Source organism: Homalodisca vitripennis, chromosome X (assembly GCF_021130785.1).
Source record: "Homalodisca vitripennis isolate AUS2020 chromosome X, UT_GWSS_2.1, whole genome shotgun sequence".
Lineage (NCBI taxonomy): Eukaryota > Metazoa > Arthropoda > Insecta > Hemiptera > Cicadellidae > Homalodisca > Homalodisca vitripennis.
Window position 1 is genome coordinate 8,050,214 of NC_060215.1, and position 16,473 is coordinate 8,066,686.

General features: G+C 31.8%; 1 protein-coding gene across 5 annotated transcripts in view; it reads right to left on the minus strand.

Annotated features, from left to right (window-relative positions):
* Positions 1-7,706: 7,706 nt before the first annotated feature.
* The window catches only part of LOC124368643 (extended synaptotagmin-2), a 195,659-nt gene continuing 186,892 nt past the window's right edge, over positions 7,707-16,473 (minus strand). For 3 of the 5 annotated variants that reach the window (XM_046825880.1, XM_046825879.1, XM_046825881.1), the window contains exons 18-20: positions 13,890-13,986; positions 11,930-12,064; positions 7,707-8,157 (exon numbers count right to left, since the gene is read on the minus strand). In XM_046825880.1, coding sequence (XP_046681836.1) covers positions 8,077-8,157; positions 11,930-12,064; positions 13,890-13,986 — 313 coding nt within the window. In that variant the 3' untranslated portion in view covers positions 7,707-8,076. Of the gene's footprint in view, positions 8,158-11,929; positions 12,065-13,889; positions 13,987-15,139; positions 15,273-15,330; positions 15,761-16,473 lie in introns of those variants that run through there. The other 2 variants (XM_046825883.1, XM_046825882.1) reach the window with 2 other exon arrangements.

Here is a 16,473-nt window from a genome sequence, read left to right on the forward strand (position 1 = left end):
TGAAGTGAAAATAATTCCAAATAATAGTATAGAAAATTGGACATGCTTAAGTTGTAAAGAAAGTTTGGAAGATCAATGTTCAAGTATAAATAACGAGAAAAACTCTTCCATAAATAATTTAGAAGACAAACTCTCTTTAATTTCAAATTTTCAAGAGATTAACTTGGAAAAATCTTTGACACTGGCAACGGAGGTGGGCACTGCTCTTCTGCAGGAAAATGATGAGCTTCGGCAACAATTAGATGTAACAAAGTTTGAAAAATCCTACTCTGAATTAGAAGAATCTAGCAAACAAATTCAAAAATTAGTAAATGAAGCAAACGAGAAAGAAAAGGATCTTATGATGAGAATTGAAGTCTTAGAAAATAAAATTAAACAGGAAAGGAAAATTAGAAAAGATTTGATTCACCAGAGTGATACCGAGAAAACCGAATTAAAAGCTAAATTAAATTATTTTGAGAAACAAAATAGAAATTTGGAAAACTTCGACCTGGCAAATACACAAACTGAATATTTGGAGGAAAAATTGAAACAATGTAATACGGTAAACCTTGAATTGAATACAAACATTTCTAATCTGAAAAGTGAGATTCAAATTTTAAAATATCCATGTAAGACATGCATCAATTACAAAGAAGAAATTAAAAACATGACTGAACGTTTGAAAGTTTTTGAACAAGAAAACCAGTCTCTTTTAATTATTAATGAAGAAAATCAAATTCTACAGAAAGAAAATGAAGCTCTTAAGAATGAAGTGACAAATCTTCAAACTGTTATAAAAGTACTACAAGCAGATAACAACAATGAAGATCCTACACCTCCAAGCAAGGAATCCAGTTTTACTGTTCCCCGCAAAACTTTTAAAGCAGCAGTTTTACCTAACAACAGTAGACTCATAGAATTAAAAAATAGTTTTAATATTTTAAACAAAATTGACAATGGAAACTCAGAGACATTAAATGTTTTCAATATGAGAGACTTTCCCCCACTGTCGACTAAAAATACAACTTCTACAGGTATTAAATCTCTTAACAATAATAACACTAATAAAAAGAAAGAAACATAAAGAACCTCTGCACATAACACAGAACTCCAAAGTAAAGTCTTGATTCTATCAGACAGTCATGGTAAAAACTTGTTTAGAGGGGTCCAAAGTAGATCATTTGGTAATGTGACTGTGATAACGAGACCTGGAGCTCCACTACAATATGTGACTGGTGACATTGAGCAGCTTACACATGGTTTCACCGCTGACGACTATGTAGTGGTCATTGGAGGAACCAATGATGTGGGAAAAAAACAACCTAATAGCATCGTCAATCAACTTATAGAAGTGCATAAGTTTACTAAACATACAAATCTCATACTGGCAACCTTAACAATGAGACACGACAAACCACATTTAGATGAACAAATTTCACACATCAATGATAACTTGATGAAATGGTCTACTGGTGCTGAAGCTGTCTCTATACTGCCTCTTCACAGACTGCCTAGACATTTCTACACCAAACACGGTCTTCACCTCAACAAGCTTGGGAAGGAAAAAATCTGTCAAATGGTTGTTGGAGCTACGAGAGAAATGAGGCAACATCGTATGTTATTAGAGCAGTGTGTAACATTACTGAGTGTGGCTGCTGAGCTCAAAAACCCTTCAGCAGATATTGCATTGCACCAGCTACCCCAAACCTCCATCACTAGTCGTGCTGTACTTCATGACAAACCAATCATGAAGAAGATCAAGTGTCTCAAGCCGACAGAAACCCAATCATCACCAAATTAGATGTGTCAGAAGAAGTGGCCAGTGAAAGTGGAAAAATTTATGGGCAATCTAGTGTTATTGATTTATGTTCTTCTCCTTTTGGTTTAAACTAATGTTTTATGACAATGAAGACGCTTCTGCATCTGTTTATAATAATCTTAGTATAGATGTTAATAAGATAGAGACCAACTTAAACTCAATGTATTTTGATAATAACAATAGCAATAATACTTTTGGTAATGACTGTTACAATTTAAACAATAATCTAAATGGCACTCAACTTCAATCTCTTAAAATACTACATCACAATGTTCAACATTTATCATCACGCCTAAACATATTAAAAATTAATCTAGAGGAAATTCAACCTGATATTGTCACAATATCAGAACATAAAATGACCGAAACAGAAATTACTTATTTAAATGTACAAAATTACAAAAAGTGTTCCTTTTTTAGTAGATGTCATTCATTTGGCGGTGGTGTATTGATATTAGTTAAAAATTGCATCAAGAGTAAAAAAGTATCAATTCCTGCCATACAAAATCTTTTAGTGGAGAAAGAATTTGAATGCTGTTTATCAGAAATAACTGTAAACACATTTTCATTTATTTTGGTATGTATATACAGATCCCCCCAACAATGCTTACTTGAATCTTTTTTTATAAATTTGATTTCCTTTGTGATTTATTGTGCAAAAAATACAAAAATATCCTTATTGCAGGTGACTTAAACATAAATGTTTTGAATAAGGATAAAACTTATAATGCCTTTGTTAATATTTTGTGTTCTTATGATCTCGAGTATAAAGTAGATTTTCCTACCCGAGTTACATCAGAATCTGAAACTGCAATAGATAACTTTATCACTAACATTAAATGTAAAAAGTTAAAAATATCGGGTATAATAACACACTCATCAGACCATGATGGACAGTTGTTGGAAATTTATAGTTTGGAAAATGAGTTTGGTTATAAAACTAAAAAATACTGTAGGAAATTTACGAAGGCTAACACAGATTTATTTTTTAAACTTCTGGCACACGAAAATTGGTTAGATGTTTATCAAGCTATTGTTGAAACTAAATACAATGTTTTTTATTGTAAATTTGCTTATGCCTTTGAAACTAGCTCTCCCAAACTACTAACAATAGAAAAAAATAACAATGTTAAATGGATTTCAAATGATGTTAAAAATAAAAATGATGAAATTGTGAAACTTGAAAAAGAATATAGATTGCTGAAAACCGAGGTTTTAAAACAGAAAATTAAACAGTTAAAAAGGGAAGTTAAATTGCAAATTAATGATGAAAAAAACAATTTTTGGATAATAAAATAATGAATTCTACAAATAAATCAAAATCTACATGGCAAATTATAAAATCTGAAGTTGACAACACTACTAAAACAAATGAAAATATACATATTGTTGTAGAGGGCAAAACTGTATCAGAGCCAAACCTTGTCAGCAATATTTTTAATGATTTCTTTGTAAATGCTGTAGATAATTTAGTAATTCCGAACATCCAACCTAAAATTGTTAGTGAGTTGTCCTTTAAAACACAAAATTCAAGAAGATTCACTTTTTAATCTGTTAATGAAGATGCAGTAAAAAAAATTTTTATGGCTTTTAAAAATAAATTTTCAACTGGTATTGATGATATTCCAATGGCTTTGGTAAAACAATCGTTCCCGCTCATCTCCAGGCCACTCACGCACATTATTAATTCATCATTAATTTCTGGTTTTTTCCCATGTCAATTAAAAATTTCTAAGGTAATACCTCTTCATAAAAAAGGAAACACAAATGACCCATCAAGTTTCAGACCTATATCATTGTTACCCGTATTCTCAAAAGTTTTTGAAAAAGTAGTTTATAATTATTAGCTTATGAAATATTTGGAACTAAATCAGTTACTTGATAACGAGCAACATGGTTTTCGACCAGGCAGATCCACAGCTACAGCAAGTGTTAAATTTATTGAATCGATTATAGACTCAATTGACAGAAATTAAAAAGTTATTGGAATTTTTCTTGATCTTACCAAAGCATTCGACAGTGTGTCACATGATGGGTTGCTTAATGTCCTTAGTGATTTGAATATAAAAGGCAAGGAATACAATCATTGGTTTAGGTCATATTTGAAGAATAGACAGCAGTGTACTCAAATTCAACACATTTTAAACTATGCTGGAAGTCAATATAATTACATTAGAACCTATTTTTCAAAATTTAAAATAGTAAAACATGGCATTCCTCAAGGTTCTATCCTGAGCCCTCTTTTATTTCTGTTATTTAAAAGGGCTCCCTGGGACGGTTCCAGGTGGAGGCTAATATGCCTTTATGCTGACGATGCAAGTATTACGGTTTCAGGTAATAAACAGGAAGACATTGAGCTTTTATCTTTTTTAAACCTTCTAACTGTTAAAGATTTTCTGAGTTCCAAAAATCTCTTGCTAAACCCAAATAAATCAAATTTTCTATCGTTCAGTACCAAACAATCAAGATTACAATTTGAGCCTAACATATATTTAGAAAATTCAAAATTGAATCAAGTAGACAATACAAAGTTTCTTGGAATAATATTAGATCGGAATTTAGGTTGGGAGAAACATGTTGATTATGTGGTAAAAAAAATGTCCTCCGGTCTATTTGCTTTACGCCAAATGTCAAGGGTGTGTAGCATTGAGACATTGAAAGCCATCTACTTTGCTATGGTAAATTCCCATATGTCTTACAATATAGGCATATACGGAGCCACAACTAAAAGAAATCTGGACAGAATCTTATTACAACAAAAAAAAAGCTTTAACAATAATTTTTAACCTAAAACAAAGAGATACAGTGAAACCATACTTTTCTCAACTTCAAATTTTGACTGTATATGATCTATACATTTATGAAACTGTTTATACGTAAAAAAATACAACTACCCAATTAGTATTTTAAATCATCATGATTACAATTTAAGACGTAGCAGATATGTGGAACAACATAGGCTGAAGTTTAATGAAAACTAGTTTCATCGGCACAAAATTTTTGTTTAACCTTCCTCTCAATATTCAAAATGAGCAAAATTATGAAAAATTCAAAAAACTACTTAAAGATTATTTATTAACGTTATCCTTGTATTCTTTTAAAGACTTTTTTTGTTTCAATATGTAAATAACTTTTAAGTATTGTTGGGTATGTTTAGAAATGTATAAAATCCCCTTAAATTACCTAATAATTACCTTAAGTAATAACTGCCTTGATGTAAAAATGCTTTAACTTACTCTGTAGAAGGCTACATAGCCAAATCTTACTTTTTCAGTGAGTGTCAAACTGATTTTTATGTTTTAATATATAAATGATAAATTTATATTGAGATTTATTGTGACGCTATTCTTGTAATCTGTTACATATTTGAATAAAGAAATTTTAAATTTGAATAATTGTCTTATGAAAAATTATTTGCCATATTACCTGCTTTATTGAATTATTTGCACTACAAATCACATGTTTTATTTTATTATCTGAGGCTATAACAATACTCGTACTGGCCTTAACCTCTGCCTGCTTGTCTGCTTTGTAAATTTGGTTTAGTAGCTCATTAAACCTCGAACTGGCAATCGACATTATAATGTCGATCTGACATACATGTCTTTTGACAGTTCATATAGTAAATAAATCAACACTACCACCACCGTTTATATACCAATTCCAACAGAAAGAATTGCTGATTTCAATGGTGAATTTTTTTTTGCTGTTTTGGCAACAGTGATGTTATAAATCTTGCCAGAAAGATTGTTTTCATCTAGCCATTTTTAAAATTAGTGATATATCATGGGTATGGTTTATATGTTGGTTTATAGTTTATTATAGATTTTTTACTATGCTAAATTTTGTTATATTTTGGAAATATTTAGTGTGAAAATGATATTTCTTGTTATTAAAAAACAATTGTATCCATAGCAACAAATTTAGGTACGTCCCACTACGTTTAAAAAATAAACAACATTATTTAGAAACTGCTAATAAATTAATTTATTGTATTTTAATGCATGTGATTATATACATTTAGCTATATTTTGGACAAAATTTAGTGTCAGAATCATATTTTTTTTAACTTTTTAACAAAATCGTAACGATAGAAACAAATTTAGTCTTTAATATACTATTTATAGTTTTTACAATGTATATAATTATTGTTATCTCAAATTCTAATTTTTATAATATCATCACACTTACCAGGACAGTCCCAACACTTACAAAAAATTGTGGTCTCTTTATGGTTTATGCATAATGTTCTTATTCCTAAATTGACTCCACATTCTCTTGAAAACAATAATGTATTACACAAATAGGTTTGTAGTAAAAATGTACTTTTTACAGAATATTTAAAGTACAGGTACAAAACGCTAAAAATAAGGCCTTCCATCTGTGGAAAAAATTACTCCAGTTCTGGTGTTAATATCTATTCTTTTAAGTAAGCATGTTCAGCTCTTATTACTGTTTGGGGAATTTGTTACAGATGTTTGCAGAATTCTCATATTTATCCAATGTATACATAATAGTTATTGCCAGAACTTGTATCAGAAATACACTGTATCTTATTGATTGCCTGTTGTCGGAAGTAAGCATCGTAAAGTAGCTGTAATTGATCTGGTTTTGCTTATTTTCTTAAATCTGGGCTAAAGCCTCTACCGAGCTATCCAGCGCAGTGAAATCAACTTGTAATGTGTTGTACATAGTTGTAATAATTTCAGTGGCCATCTGGCCTGGTGCCCGAAAATCCTGGCATTTTTAAGATTTAGTTGTTAAGGTTGCAAGAGTTATTACAACTTCAAAATTTTTGAAATTTGTAAGATTAAAAAATACTGACACATTCAGAACAGGTTGATAAAAATGGACTATACAAATACATTTTGGTTAGGTACACTGAGGCTTTATGTCCAACACTGGTTCAAACATCAGGCTATCACAAGAATCACCAACAACATAGTTTTGTGCATAAACATTTAATTTTAATCCAACAAGTAACACAATCATACACAATAACACAACATTCATAAAATAAATTCTTAGTGAAAAAAATAGAATTAATAAACAATTTAAAACTCGGTATGTTGACTCAAGTTTATACCTCAACAAAGATAAACAACAATCACTATTCAATGCAGATAATATGATTAACCACTGCCCAAACTCTTCCCATCAAGAAAATCCTCATTTTCAACATACTTTACATTTTGTAGCAAGTTCTCAAAAGATGTGACAATATTTTAGAAAACTTCTTTGTGCATTATAACATTAAGAAAACAAAGTAGCTAACACATACAAGCTCGACCAAACAATTAATCAAATATAGGTCAAGTATAGAAGGTAAATTATTAACTAATAACAATATATAAAGTGCAATTACTCATAATTCAATTACTCTTTGTAGAGGATTATAACAATGTTTTAGAAAAGATATAAAGTTATATATTACAATTTAGTAACATTAGCAGCCAAACTCAAATATTAAATTAGACATTTAGTTTTTAATACAAGAAATTAAAAATACTTCCTGAAAACATTAGTTCACTTTATATTATAAATACAGTAGAACCCCTCATATCCGGCCACCACGGGACCGAGCCCCTGGCCGGATAACGATTCGGCCGGATAAACCAACCTACAGTACACAACACTTGACGAAACAAAACAATTGTACTGTACTGTACTAACCGCACTGGAAATAATCAACGAACTGTTTACAGGTTAAACCTATTAGCTCAACTGAGGACAACACAGGAAAATGTAAACAAATAGATACACCAAAATAACGCAAGAGTCGTGGGAGACTAGTGCGTGCAACTGCGCGTCTGCAAGCCGTGGTAAATAAATTTCGATATTGGCTTCCGGGAAGTGGCCGGATAAACCGAGGTGCGGTAAAACCGAGGCCGGATATGAGGGGTTCTACTGTAAGGTGAAATTATTATAAATCAGTGCTATTAATAATATAAATGTGAAATTACAAGCAATCACAAAAATCGTACATGATTAACAACAAATTTCAAACATGAAAATACTAATATAAATGTATAAAAATAGTGGTAAAATATAAAAGTGTAAATTAATCAAAATTATAATGTTGTGTATCAGATGTAAAATACAAATTACAGCCTACTGAAGTGTTGCCCACAAAGAATACAATATGAAATTGTGAACACATAAACATATAGTGAGTTAAATAATGATCCAATACAATAACATATGTATGCGTTAGTTTGCCAATACATCACAAAAAACAGAAAGGGTGGACAATAGAAGAATAGATCCATCTCCAACTAAGCTTCGACTTCCGGTTTCAGGTCGAACCACTGAGTCGTGGCTTTTGACAGATCCAGATCAGAGAGATTCACTATGACCTGCAAAAAACCATCATTTCACACAATCAATATGAAAAAACAAGCAACTAAAACACAACAATAAATAGATTGAGAATGTTACTAAAATAACACCTTTTATTTTGTTGAACAATTACAAATATTTTCATAGGCATATTTCTTGTTTGGTTTTAAACAGAAATAGAAATCTTTTTATTCAACAAAAGTATGCACCCAAAATAGAATGAATTGTGTCAATATTAATACAAAATATCAATTATTTCTTAACTAAACCGCAAATGCCTTAATCTAATTGGTAAAACTTGTCAACATTAAACTATACTTTATAAATTTAAAGCTCTTAAACTTTCTGTTTAAACATCTTAAATTTCATCCATCCAGGTAAATTTTTAAGGCATTTCATTCTAATATAACAGGAATAATTCCAATCAATGATAACCGGTAAAAAATAGTTTTGTGCCTTGTGTTATATATCTATGGATTTCAAACACTGCATCTGATATTTGAAGATTTTTACTAATCAAAATTGTATCTTAAATAGATCCATAGATCTATGGATTGTTGTTCCATAGATATCTTAAGGTTTTAAAATGTTCTTTACTATGTTTACAATCTTTAGATGAGATTCTTTACTCCAAATATAGGACCTGATCTTATTTTTGTAGAATACATTTTCAACAAAGAATATTAGGATATCGGAACGATGGCAAATGTCCGAAATCCTGTTATGTTTACAAACTTTAGATGAGATTCTTTACTCCAAATATAGGACCTGATCTTATTTTTGTAGAATACATTTTCAACAAAGAATATTAGGATATCGGAACGATGGCAAATGTCCGAAATCCTGTTATGTTTACAAACTTTAGATGAGATTCTTTACTCCAAATATAGGACCTGATCTTATTTTTGTAGAATACATTTTCAACAAAGAATATTAGGATTTCGGAACGATGGCAAATGTCCAAAATCCTGTTATGTTTACAAACTTTAGATGAGATTATTTACTCCAAATATAGGACCTGATCTTATTTTTGTAGAATACATTTTCAACAAAGAATATTAGGATTTCGGAACGATGGCAAATGTCTGAAATCCTGTTATGTTTACAAACTTTAGATGAGATTCTTTACTCCAAATATAGGACCTGATCTTATTTTTGTAGAATACATTTTCAACAAAGAATATTAGGATTTCGGAACGATGGCAAATGTCCGAAATCCTGTTATGTTTACAAACTTTAGATGAGATTCTTTACTCCAAATATAGGACCTGATCTTATTTTTGTAGAATACATTTTCAACAAAGAATATTAGGATTTCGGAACGATGGCAAATGTCCGAAATCCTGTTATGTTTACAAACTTTAGATGAGATTATTTACTCCAAATATAGGACCTGATCTTATTTTTGTAGAATACATTTTCAACAAAGAATATTAGGATTTCGGAACGATGGCAAATGTCTGAAATCCTGTTATGTTTACAAACTTTAGATGAGATTCTTTACTCCAAATATAGGACCTGATCTTATTTTTGTAGAATACATTTTCAACAAAGAATATTAGGATTTCGGAACGATGGCAAATGTCCGAAATCCTGTTATGTTTACAAACTTTAGATGAGATTCTTTACTCCAAATATAGGACCTGATCTTATTTTTGTAGAATACATTTTCAACAAAGAATATTAGGATTTCGGAACGATGGCAAATGTCCGAAATCCTGTTATGTTTACAAACTTTAGATGAGATTCTTTACTCCAAATATAGGACCTGATCTTATTTTTGTAGAATACATTTTCAACAAAGAATATTAGGATTTCGGAACGATGGCAAATGTCCGAAATCCTGTTATGTTTACAAACTTTAGATGAGATTCTTTACTCCAAATATAGGACCTGATCTTATTTTTGTAGAATACATTTTCAACAAAGAATATTAGGATTTCGGAACGATGGCAAATGTACGAAATCCTGTTATGTTTATAAACTTTAGATGAGATTCTTTACTCCAAATATAGGACCTGATCTTATTTTACTCACAACTATATCAATATTTGAAGATTTTATACTGACTAACTTATCATTAAAACTTGAAATATCAACACGGAATTTGATAAACCAATTATCCAAGGTTAATGAGGAGTTTTAAAATTTTATCCTTTGTTTCATAACACTGTTAACCCTCCATCGGGCGCTAAACGGAGTTTTCCTCCGTGTATGTTTTATTATTAAAAATAGTACTACTTTTCTGATGTCGGCAGTCGTTTCCCGCAGTGTACTTCACGAGCATCTTTCGGGGAAACGAAACAATAGCCTCCCGCTTTTATTTATCAAAATGTGTCAGTATGAGGTCTACTTCCGTGCGTGACTGGACGATTCCTCCGTGAGCGCCCGATGGTGTGTTTGTAGTGCTTGGACGAAATCACCGTGAGCGCCTTATTGTGTTTAGTTTTTATGTTGTAATAATCCGTGTGCGCCTAAATGTGTGACCTGTGATGGTTTCTTTTTAAATTTTACTATAAATTTTATTTGAATTTTGTGAAATGGAGAATGAAGACGAGAGACTTGTTAGTACAGTACCAGTGTGCTAGGGAACATTTCAGTAATGATTATGGAGTGAACATTGTCGCTATAACAACCAGAAGGAAAATGTTTTGAAATTTTGTGCAGTGTGTAAAAAAATTTTTAGTAAAGAATAAATTTTTATTTCAGAGCAATAATTGACATTACAATTGTATAATATCTCAAGAATTGAAGTAAGTTGTTTTTGTAAGAAGTTAAAAACTAAGTTAATTTCCATACATATTTACAGAAGGTTAAACATTTTTACAATTAATTGCATTATTCCTTAAAATTAATCATGTTGTTATTATACAATAACATTTTTTAAGATTTTGAATTTCTTATTTGGAAAATTCATTACATAAGAGTGTAATTTTTATTAAATTTCTAAAAATGAATATATTACATTGTAATTAAATCAGTATGAATATTTAAACAAATAAAAACAGTTTAAACGATTATGATATCCATTATTCGCCAACCTGGAGGAAACCTCCGTGAGCGCCTGATGGTGTTTCTAATTTTAAGCGCCCGATGGAGGGTTAAAGAATGCTTAAAGCTCAGAATGGAATAAATTGTCACATTTGTTTATATGGCAGTAATTCTAGTTTTAACTAGTATAACATGTCCTAAAATAATATGTATTGATTGAACGATGTCCTGTATTCATGTTGCTAATTTGTAATTTGTTATTCTGTTTTTAAATATATGAGCGCATGCTTGCTATTTGAATCTGTTGGAAAGTATGATGCTGGATATGATGAATATTTCAAAACTATTAAAGAATTTTATATCCAAAACAAAATGTATATCTACAACCAAAAATATGTATATTTTAAATAACATAGAAATAAAATTTGGTATATTATATACAAAAATCAAAATATAATAGAGTATGCTGAATTTTAAGAGCTTAATCAAAATGCATAGTTGAATAGAAAAACCTACTAATAAGGTTACTACACATATCTTTATACACGACCCTGAGGAAAAGTAATCTTCACACATGCAGTAACATTACCAGAAATATGATCAGACTCATACTTCCCACACTTTCCGGATAAAATATAAATAAATAGCACCAACAAAAAAAATTATTTAAGAACAATTAGAACTAAATAAAACAATTTTCAGGCACAATGAATATGCTTTCTGAACAGGTCGAGGCTTGCACTAGAAGAGCAATCAACTGATACGTGCTAGATTCTGCTACTGAGAAAACCGACATACCTGGCCCATAACTGGGCTTTTCCAAGTCTTCTGCGTAAGGACGGTGACCTCCAGCTGACGTGAGTGAAGCTCTGCCAAGCTGATGAGGTACTCAAATGTCTCATCATAGGTGGGGTTGCAGTTGTCCTTCACAGTCTAAACATAGATCAATATGTTAAACCATGAATACTGAAATACTAATGTTTTGACTCATCATTTGCTGCTTATTGAGTACATTTGAGAGGAAGAACACTAGAAATTATTTGAGTATTGTGCGAGACTGAAGAGTAAACTTCTAAGTACTTCCCACGTGTCGGGTGGGGACTGACGTCAAAACGATGTTAAAGGTTCATTTTGAGCTTCTTCATCACCGACTTATTTTTATTTTTTCAGACTAACATGACTCCAAATTCCAAGAATCAAGGATGTGACAGTGCTAGATTCCAGACGCTGCACTAAGTGGAAAGCGATCCGAAGCTTAACTGAACATTCGAATTGAATGAACCCTTCCCAACAAAAAAAAAACACTACATTAACTATTAAAAGTGTTTGTAACATCTAGCATGGTGACTGCTGGTATTAGACAAAAGTGACTTGTCCCATCCATCTCCTTGACCAGTTTTATTTAATTGGTAACCATGGTGATTGAGGCATTAGGCTAATTTGTACTGAGAGTAGGAGGTCAAACAGAAGTATTACAATTCAATCTTATTTAAAAGGTAAAATTTGTTACAATTTATACAGATGTAACTAAACAGATCTCGTGGGTTTAGTGCAGGCATTCCTATTATTATAGATATTTTCGGTCTTTTGAAAAAATTAGTAGGCCTTGATAAAATTATCTGGTTCTAAATAAATTTCCTTCTTTCTTTCAGATTTGCAGCCTTTGTTACCATTAGATATTTGTGAAGTTTAAATGAGAGAATGATAGAGTAATAAACGTTTATTGAAATAAATGTTAATTATAAAAAGACAGCACATTTTTAAACTTTTTAATTATTATAACTTAATAAAATATACATGGGGACATTAAATTTTTAATGCAGTTGAAGATCAGTGGCTTGAGTTCTTTATACAGGGTTTTCAGAAAAGGGTGTCCACAAACCTTTGTGTCTGATAGAACCCAAAATTTCAAACAAAAAATATCCTATAAGCATAGGTCAAGAGAGATATGTGTTGTTTAACCGCTAGCTGCCATTTTGTATAAAAATTTTATTCTTCCTAGAACTAGTAAAGCACCAAACTTTGCACATAGGTTGTGATACAAAACAGCAAAACTTTTCAACAATTCCATCATTTGCTTTAATATCAACAAAATAGTACATGTTGAAGTTCAAATAACAAAAAAATCCTGTACTGTTAAAAAATTTACAAGAGACTAACTATTTTACAATTTTATTACAATTCCAACAGTACATTTTCTACGCAATCCGTCAAAGTATAAGCGTGCACAATGACCTTGAAGGTATGCTTGCACAAGCCGGGACCAAAAAAACATCTGAAAACAGCTGATGCCTCTCAACTGACCAAACATTCTTTATTGTTAATGTTATTACTATTGTAATAATTGCTTTTCGCCTTATAAGGAGTTATTTACCAAATTATTCTGCAAAGTATGTCATAGCAAGTATTTTCAGAAATGTTACATTTAAACCAAATCAACATTTGATTTACATTATTTTTATTTTTTTTCAAAAACCGTTATTAGAATTTTATGAACTGTTCCAAACCTACGTTTCTGAAGAAAGTTTTACCCAAATTCTACAGCCTAGTGTATTCCCTGTTAATTAAAAACATTAATACATGTAATAAAACAAAATAAATAAAGAACAGGAATCAATATACTAAATTAAAAATACTTATGCTAAAAGTTATATCTTCAATAGCTTTTTATGAAGAGCAAATAAAGTTCAAAAGCTTCATTTTGCAAAATGTTTAATTGGCAAATAAAATTATAGATTATACTGTTGATTAAACTAACCTCAGTCTTACGCTTGGTCTCCTTGGAGCGTTCAGGTAACAAATACAGCTTCACATAAGGATCTGGAATACTGCTAGGATCCTTCAGTGGCAGGTTCCTACAATCATTCATCTTTATAAACAAACTAGCCCCAGTCCTATGCTTGATCTCCTTGGAGGGTTCAGGTAACAAATACAGCTTCACATAAGGATCTGGAATACTGCTAGGATCCTTCAGTGGCAGGTTCCTACAATCATTCATCTTTATAAACAAACTAGCCCCAGTCTTATGCTTGATCTCCTAGGAACATTCAGGTAACAAATACAGCTTCAGATCAGGATCTGGAATTCTGCTGGGATCCTTCAGTGGCAGGTTCCTACAATCATTCATCTTTATAAACAAACTAGCCCCAGTCTTATGCTTGATCTCCTAGGAACATTCAGGTAACAAATACAGCTTCAGATCAGGATCTGGAATTCTGCTGGGATCCTTCATTGGCAGGTTCCTAGAACTATTCATATTATAAAAAAACTAACCTCAGTCCTATGCTTGATCTCCTTGGAGCATTCAGGTAACAAATACAGCTTCACATAAGGATCTGGAATACTGCTAGGATCCTTCAGTGGCAGGTTCCTACAATCATTCATCTTTATAATCAAACTAGCCCCAGTCTTATGCTTGATCTCCTAGGAACATTCAGGTAACAAATACAGCTTCAGATCAGGATCTGGAATTCTGCTGGGATCCTTCATTGGCAGGTTCCTAGAACTATTCATATTATAAAAAAACTAACCTCAGTCCTATGCTTGATCTCCTTGGAGCGTTCAGGTAACAAATACAGCTTCACATAAGGATCTGGAATACTGCTAGGATCCTTCAGTGGCAGGTTCCTACAATCATTCATCTTTATAATCAAACTAGCCCCAGTCTTATGCTTGATCTCCTAGGAACATTCAGGTAACAAATACAGCTTCAGATCAGGATCTGGAATTCTGCTGGGATCCTTCATTGGCAGGTTCCTAGAACTATTCATATTATAAAAAAACTAACCTCAGTCCTATGCTTGATCTCCTTGGAGCGTTCAGGTAACAAATACAGCTTCACATAAGGATCTGGAATACTGCTAGGATCCTTCAGTGGCAGGTTCCTACAATCATTCATCTTTATAATCAAACTAGCTCCAGTCCTATGCTTGATCTCCTTGGAGCGTTCAGGTAACAAATACAGCTTCACATAAGGATCTGGAATTCTGCTGGGATCCTTCATTGGCAGGTTCCTAGAACTATTCATATTATAAAAAAACTAACCTCAGTCCTATGCTTGATCTCCTTGGAGCGTTCAGGTAACAAATACAGCTTCACATAAGGATCTGGAATACTGCTAGGATCCTTCAGTGGCAGGTTCCTACAATCATTCATCTTTATAATCAAACTAGCTCCAGTCTTATGCTTGATCTCCTAGGAACATTTAGGTAACAAATACAGCTTCAGATCAGGATCTGGAATTGGGATCCGGGGCAGAACCATTCATATTATAAATAAACTAACCTCAGTCCTATGCTTGATCTCCTTGGAGCATTCAGGTAACAAATACAGCTTCACATAAGGATCTGGAATACTGCTAGGATCCTTCAGTGGCAGGTTCCTACAATCATTCATCTTTATAATCAAACTAGCTCCAGTCTTATGCTTGATCTCCTAGGAACATTTAGGTAACAAATACAGCTTCAGATCAGGATCTGGAATTGGGATCCGGGGCATGTTCCTAGAACCATTCATATTATAAATAAACTAACCTCAGTCCTATGCTTGATCTCCTTGGAGCATTCAGGTAACAAATACAGCTTCACATAAGGATCTGGAATACTGCTAGGATCCTTCAGTGGCAGGTTCCTACAATCATTCATCTTTATAATCAAACTAGCTCCAGTCTTATGCTTGATCTCCTAGGAACATTCAGGTAACAAATATGCGTCAGATTAGAATCTAGAATACAATCGTATACTTAATTTTAGGAAGTACCTGTCTTGAATTTCAAACAAATTGCTTTAAATTATGTTTACAGCATTGTTTTTGGTTTACAACATTTAAAATTAAATGCTTCAAGTCAAATTTGTACAGAACTTTGAAAGTGAAATAAAGATTTTTTTTTGAGATTTACACAATTACTTGGAAAGAAACAAACTTCGAGGAGTATTAGTATTAGTATTAGAAGACAGTGACATAGTCGACCTTGTATGATACAGTAAGGTAACAACGGTGAAAACTGCCATTTTCTACAGAACCTGACAAAACTGCTACGGAAAACCAAAATTAGCTCCCTCACACCGATATATATTACCTGATACTAGTGATGGACAAATCTCAAACACAGTTTCAAATATTTTAAAAATATATTGCCAATTCTCAAATTGTAAATCTTAATAGGTTTTATAAGCTGACAATGATTATACAATATCATCTCTAATCCAATGTCAGCCGCACTTAAACCATATTTTGTCTGTAGAGATTGTCGGATAACATAAAAAATAATCCAAGAATACCACTCTATTTTGATTATTTGCAGAGGTTTATAGATAAGCATTGAAACATTCCCGCAGACATTG